This window comes from Puntigrus tetrazona, chromosome 22, assembly GCF_018831695.1.
Source record: "Puntigrus tetrazona isolate hp1 chromosome 22, ASM1883169v1, whole genome shotgun sequence".
In the NCBI taxonomy this organism is placed as follows: domain Eukaryota; kingdom Metazoa; phylum Chordata; class Actinopteri; order Cypriniformes; family Cyprinidae; genus Puntigrus; species Puntigrus tetrazona.
The window spans coordinates 12,421,670-12,428,810 of record NC_056720.1 but is presented as its reverse complement, the minus strand read 5'-3'; the positions used below and the strand labels follow the sequence as shown (position 1 = coordinate 12,428,810).

The window sequence follows — 7,141 nt, the reverse complement described above, 5'->3', positions numbered from 1 at the left end:
CTGGATCGTGTCGTTTTTGGCCTCGCCTGGTTCTTCTGGGAGCAGACTTGTCATAGGCCACTTCTTGGGTATATCCGAGTACAAGACCCGATATTCACGGGAGGAACTTTGGGAGGTAACACGTCCCACCACTCGGGCCTCTTTTTGAAGAAGGCTTTAAGATTCTTCCATTTCAGCAGGCTCTTTTCGCCACGGAAACGGATTTGGGTCGTCGTTTTCTCCCTAATCTCTTCTCTCCAGTCAGCTTGATAGCCTGGCAGTATGACGAACTCTTTTTGAAGGAAGTCCTCGTTCCTTTGGAACCTCCCGTACCACTCATCAAACTGCTCACGCTTTTCTTTTATCAGTCTTTTCCACATTTCGCCTTTTGTTCAGTCTATCAGAGTAAATCACCACAGAACAACTCAAACTCTCCACGAGAGACTGGAGATTTTCGTCGCTTCTAAATGCTGCGGAAAGTTCTAAAAATGACGTCGTCTTATTGTGGCGTCAAAGGGACTCGCCGAAGTAACCCTGGCAACGTCTAAATCAGCGTGCGATGCCTTTGACTCTGGAGGTCTGCGTTCCAGCAGCTTTCCCGCGGGAAACGCAGGACCAGATTTCGTGCGGCGGGATTAAATTAGAGTGACCATACGTGCCATTTTGTCCTGACGCGTCTTTGCAAGGATTTCTGTATCGCTTTCGTTCGAGGTGCCTCGAGAGCATTTAAAAACAAACACACAAACACTTATTCTGGTGTGTGTTTACATCCCTCCGCAAGCGCACGTGAGCCTGGCTTTACAAAAACTCGCCGATCTGATCACAGAGACTGAGCAGCAACTCCCGGACTCTGTTTTAATCATTCTGGGGGACTTTAATAAAGCCAATCTCTCACGTGAACTGCCAAAATTCAGACAGCGCGTTACCTGTGCAACCAGAGACAGTAATATACTGGATCACTGCTACACAGTAATAAAGGATGCGTATCACTCTGTCCAACGAGCTGCCTTGGGACTTTCTGATCACTGTTTGGTCCATCTCATACCGATTTACAGGCAAAAGCTTAAATCAGCTAAACCTGTACTTAGGACTGTAAAAAGATGGACTAACGAAGGAGAGCGGGACTTACACACCTGCCTCTTTTTCACTGATTGGACTGTCTTTGAAGCTGCTGCCACAGATCTGGACGAGCTCACAGAAACGGTAACATCATATATTAGTTTCTGTGAGGACATATGTATTCCTACCAGGACTTATTTAACTTACAACAATGACAAACCATGGTTCACAGCTAAACTCAGTCAGCTCCGTCAAGCCAAAGAAGATGCTCGCAGGATAGGGGACAGAGCCTTGTATAAGCAGGCCAAGTACACACTAGAAAAGGAGATCTGAGTGGCGAAGAGGAATTATTCTGAAAAGCTTCGCACCCAGTTTTCCTCTATTGACACAGCTTCTATTTGGAAAGGTCTGAAAGACATCACCAATTACAAGACACCATCCCCCAGCACTGTGGCAAATTAACAACTGGTAGACGACCTGAACGAGTTCTACTGCAGGTTTGAAAAGGAACCATTCTCACCTCCTGTAATCCGCCTCTCCCCCACACCTGCCCTTCAACTCAGAGAAGATGACATGTGCCAGGTCTTCAGGAAGAACAAAAGAAGAAAGGCACCAGGCCCAGACTGTGTTACTCCAGCCTGTCTGAAAACCTGTGCTGACCAACTCGCCCCCATCTTCACTCAGATCTTCAACAGATCATTGGAGCTGTGTGTAGTACCTTCATGCTTCAAACGCTCCACCATCATCCCCATCCCAAAGAAACCCAAAATTAATGGACTTAATGATTTCAGACCCGTGGCTCTAACGTCTGTGGTCATGAAATCATTTGAAAAACTGGTTCTGGGTTATCTGAAGGACTTTACAGGACCCCTACTGGACCCCCTGCAGTTTGCGTACAAAGCAAACAGGTCAGTGGACGATGCAGTCAATATGGGACTGCATTATGTTCTGCAACACCTAGACAGACCAGGGACTTATGTGAGGATCCTGTTTGTGGACTTTAGTTCGGCCTTCAACACCATCATACCAAACCTCCTCCACCCCAAACTAACCCAGCTCTCGGTGCCCACCTCCATCTGTCAGTGGATCAGCAGCTTCCTGACAGACAGACAGCAGGTAGTGAGGCTGGGAAAATTCTCATCCAGCACCCGCACAACCAGCACTGGAGCCCCTCAGGGTTGTGTCCTCTCCCCACTGCTCTTCTCCCTCTACACAAATGACTGCACTTCTAAAGACGCCTCTGTCAAACTCCTGAAGTTTGCAGACGACACCACAGTCATCGGCCTCATACAGGACGGTGACGAGTCTGCTTACAGACAGGAGGTCAAAGAGCTGGCTGAATGGTGCAGTCTGAACAACTTGGAGCTCAACACTCTCAAAACAGTGGAGATGATAGTGGACTTCAGGAGGAACCCTCCTGCACTCCCCCCACTCACCATCATGGACAGCACTGTGGCAACAGTGGAGTCATTCAGGTTCCTGGGCACCACAATCTCCCAGGACCTGAAGTGGGACACTCACATCGACTCCGTTGTTAAAAAGGCCCAGCAGAGATTGTACTTCCTTCATCAGCTGAGGAAGTTCAACCTGCCACAGGAGCTGCTGAAACAGTTCTACTCAGCCATCATACAATCCATCCTCTGCACTTCCATAACTGTCTGGTTCAGCTCAGCTACCAACTCTGACCTCAGAAGACTACAGAGGGTAGTCAGGACTGCTGAGAGAATCATTGGTACAACCCTCCCCACTCTCCAAGAACTGTACCTATCCACATTAAACAAAAGGGTTAAGAAAATCACTCTGGACCCCTCACATCCCGCACACTCCATCTTCAAACTGTTGCCGTAAGTTGCTTGAGGGCAGCGAGTGGCCAACCAGTCCATGATCACCAAGGTCTTTATGGTCAGGTTGAAGTAGGAGTCCACAAAGTCGCTCTGCAGTAGATCTCTGTGTTGTCGACTCTCTTCCTCCAGCTGCTGTTGAGCTTCAGCTCCTCCAGACAAACCCACCAAGAACAGAGTCAGCACTGCTTTTCCCTGCACTGAGCTCTCATTCCCCCATGTGCTCCGGATGGCGTTACGAGCAGCTACGTCATGAGGTGCCACGGGGACCATCAAGACCAGGAACGGATCCCACTGACTACATTTATCAGGTTCGTCCAGAGTGAAATGATAGTTGAGGGGATGAGCCTTATGATATTGAAGTGAAATTGGTTCGCTCACAGGGGGTGCTGCGGTGGCTTTTGTTTGCGTCATTATATAATAGGATCTTATGTGATTTCTGTCTGGTTCAGCTCAGCTACCAACTCTGACCTCAGAAGACTACAGAGGGTAGTCAGGACTGCTGAGAGAATCATTGGTACAACCCTCCCCACTCTCCAAGAACTGTACCTATCCACATTAAACAAAAGGGTTAAGAAAATCACTCTGGACCCCTCACATCCCGCACACTCCATCTTCAAACTGTTGCCGTCTGGTCGCCGCTACAGAGCACTGAGTACCAGGACAGCCAGACACAGGAACAGTTTCTTCTTTTACATACAGATTTGCACATAACACTGCACAATATAATTCCTGTTACACTATATATATTTTTATTTTTCTATTTTTATTTTTTGCTGTGTTGCACATTTTATATTTTGTATATTGTACATAATTCTCTTTATATCAGTCTTGTCTTGTTATCGTGTTGCACTGTAGAGTTTTTGTCACTAAAACAAATTCCTCGTATGTGCAAACATACCTGGCAATAAAGTGATTCTGATTCTGATAAAGTGATTCTGAAGTACAGCGTAGCCTACCATGCTATAACACTTTATGCAAGTTGATGTCTGTCACTACAAGTTGAAAGATTCTGATGACATGGCACTATAAGCCTACCAATATAGCAGTCTGCCTGCACCCCCTTTATTCACAATATAGCATGTCTCAACTTTATTGTTTCTATAAAATGGTTACCACTTAATATAATGCCTTCTGCTAAAAAAACTGTTCCTGACAGTAAGAGCGAATGAGAATGTTACGATATAACATGGCATCTTACAGTGCTCAAATAAAAACAGAGTAGGAACTGTTCACATCTGCTATGAAATTTATTTTTCTAACACCATATATGATATTTTTACATACACATCTGCTTATCTCATCTGTTTCCGTGTTTTACTTTAAAACAGAACAAACTGCGGCACAGCAGATTGGTCTGGAAAGCAGTTGGAAAGCAGTGTAAATTGATGGGCATATTTACATACAGAATTATCCCTAAAAATTTAAACTAATAAGGAACACTCTCTCCTTGAAAGGCTATACAATTTTGATTTGATTCCAGTTGATTAGGGTAGTATTTAATTTTTTTTCATGAAAATTTCATTTTAAATTGACTGATCCATTCAAACTGATAACAGTAATCGTATAATTTGTTTAAAGAATCAGCTCCCATTGTGTGGTTTTAAGGCACCAATATATTGTTTTTAAACCATTTTTTATTGTCATTATTTTTCTTCTTTTATGTGGGCCTCTTTACATCCTTCCAGACATCCAATATCTGCTGTGGAGATCCCAATATCACCAAAATGATGCTAAGAAAATTCTCTCGCTTATATTGTTCCAGATAGACTCTAAACTGTGAAGGGTCTGGGGGAGGTGAGGGTGCAAAGCCCAACCGTTTCAGACAAGCACCCACATATGCGTCTTCTATGTTAAAGGGCTTTACTTCCTTGGAAATTTCCACAATTTTTTCTGGAAGGTCATTGGAGAAAACATATCCCATTCCCAGCAGGTATGTGGGGTATTTCAGTTCGGGGTATATCTCCTCTGGAACGTACCATTTAGAGTTTTTGTCTCTTATGACAGACTGGTCACACATCAAATATCCTGTGATGTAGTTCTCTCTGGGTGTGTTGGGTGACAATAAAAGGCTCATCAGGTTCTCCGGGTTTATGTACATGTCTGAATCAACCTTCATAGCATAAGTTGCTTGAGGGCAGCGAGTGGCCAACCAGTCCATGATCACCAAGGTCTTTATGGTCAGGTTGAAGTAGGAGTCCACAAAGTCGCTCTGCAGTAGATCTCTGTGTTGTCGACTCTCTTCCTCCAGCTGCTGTTGAGCTTCAGCTCCTCCAGACAAACCCACCAAGAACAGAGTCAGCACTGCTTTTCCCTGCACTGAGCTCTCATTCCCCCATGTGCTCCGGATGGCGTTACGAGCAGCTACGTCATGAGGTGCCACGGGGACCATCAAGACCAGGAACGGATCCCACTGACTACATTTATCAGGTTCGTCCAGAGTGAAATGATAGTTGAGGGGATGAGCCTTATGATATTGAAGTGAAATTGGTTCGCTCACAGGGGGTGCTGCGGTGGCTTTTGTTTGCGTCATTATATAATAGGATCTTATGTGATTTACAGCTCTATTAAAGGTTTCGGGATACATAGCAGGCTTGATACGGAGTTCAAATTTGTGTAGGATTGCAAACAAGGCCAATGTTACTGTAAGCAAAATGAGACCATTTATGTATCTGTGAAAAAAGAAAAAAAATACTTTCTGTGAAAGACTAATTAAGTGTATATATACAAACATTTTAAAATACTTTATACATAACTTTTATAGTCTTGAATCATATAATCTTTGAGTCACTCTACAATGCATTCACACTTGACATCATAAGACATTTTTGTTCTTTAAGAGTAATGTACTTTAAGCAAGAATGCAGTGCAATAACTTCATTCAAAATGCCAATTCAATGTAAGAATATAAAATGCAATGCATTTCTCTCCAGCAAACTTTAAAAAAAAGAGACAACTTAAAGCATTATTTCACAGTTACACCTGAAGCCAGATTCTTTAAAAACTTTTAAACGAAAAACAGCATATATCGGAATAAGACAGACAGATGTTCTGCCTTCACTTATCAAGAATAAGCTCATTTAATGCAGAGAAACAAACAGAAGCATCAATAATAGTAACAGGAGTGCACTCACCTCTTCCATACTCTTTTATTCACCATGGCTATTTCATACTAGATATGTGACAACCCTTCGCGAGATACCTAATAATGACCATTCCTCAGTTAACACAGGTATTCTAGTCAACAAAAACCTTTGCATTTGCAATGTAAATTTAACATTGAGGCGTGGAATTGATTATTTACTATCCTGGTCTTGGTCCTGTCTGCAAATTTCTAAGAACAAATATTCACTATTTTCCATCTGTGTCTTTTCATTCTGATCATGTTTTCTAGATCAAATCGCTTTCTGATGCATCAGATCAAATCCCAATCATTCTTTTTCTTTGTAGGACCAGATTTACTAAGAGCTTGCGCAAATCAAATTAATGTAAGGATTTACATTAAAGCGGAGAAACATTATTTTTGCTGCTGACTAGTCACAAGCCTTTTCTTTTTAATGTAAGTTGACTTTAAAATGATCAAGAGATGGACATTATTTACTTTTTTACTGCGCGTTTCAATTCATTCAGTGGAGAAAAAAGTTTGCCTTGATAATCTTTCCGATTACGACCCACCGTCATGGTTTAAAAATGATCAGTGATCAACCAGGGCAAAAACGGCGCCCCTAGAAAAGACTGAATAACTGTTTGAAATTCAGATTTTACTGTACAGCTAGCCGCTACAAAATAAATTCAAAAGTAAAGACAATTAATAAGCAGTTAATGATTAGGACCCATCCTTAGCGACTATCATACCTGTAGTGTTGTCTTTTCATTTACAATATACATGTACACTTTTTATATATATTTATGGTTTGGCTATATATCTGTTCATCCACTATACAGTGCCAGAAACTCACATTGTTCAGTGTAGCGTCGGAAAGATTTCAAAAAGAGGATCTCTCTTGAGGTAGCAGGGTGAAAACAACCACAACCAGTACAGTGAAATGTTTTCGAAAGGACAAACTAAATTTAGCAAACACAAAGATGTGTGGTGAGGGTTGTGGCAAAACACTCTAAATATTACTCTTTGGTGAGTAAACTCGTATTGTTTGCACTACAAAAACGAGTATTATTAAAGTCATCCATCTTATGACTCTCAAGATTCTCTTAAGACTACATATGCCTTTGTATTGAAATACGCTCATGTATTTTTTTTAGCA

At 42.4% G+C, this 7,141-nt stretch overlaps 1 protein-coding gene across 1 annotated transcript; it reads right to left on the bottom strand.

Moving 5' to 3' along the window:
- Positions 1 to 4,108: 4,108 nt before the first annotated feature.
- LOC122327055 (beta-1,3-galactosyltransferase 2-like) lies at positions 4,109 to 7,130 on the bottom strand. Its single transcript, XM_043222229.1, has 2 exons — positions 6,014 to 7,130; positions 4,109 to 5,551 (listed from the first exon to the last, which is right to left on the bottom strand). The coding sequence occupies exons 1-2, from the start codon at positions 6,037 to 6,039 to the stop codon at positions 4,540 to 4,542; spliced, it is 1,038 nt and encodes a 345-aa protein (XP_043078164.1). The 5' UTR covers positions 6,040 to 7,130; the 3' UTR covers positions 4,109 to 4,539.
- Between the last annotated feature and the right edge of the window lie 11 nt (positions 7,131 to 7,141).

Excerpts from the sequence above, each read along its gene's own strand:
- LOC122327055 (XM_043222229.1), bottom strand. The coding sequence starts at position 6,039 with ATGGTGAATAAAAGAGTATGGAAGAG. Across the intron at positions 5,552-6,013 it reads AATAAAAGAGTATGGAAGAG|ATACATAAATGGTCTCATTT; the intron begins GTGAGTGCACTC and ends CTTTTTTCACAG.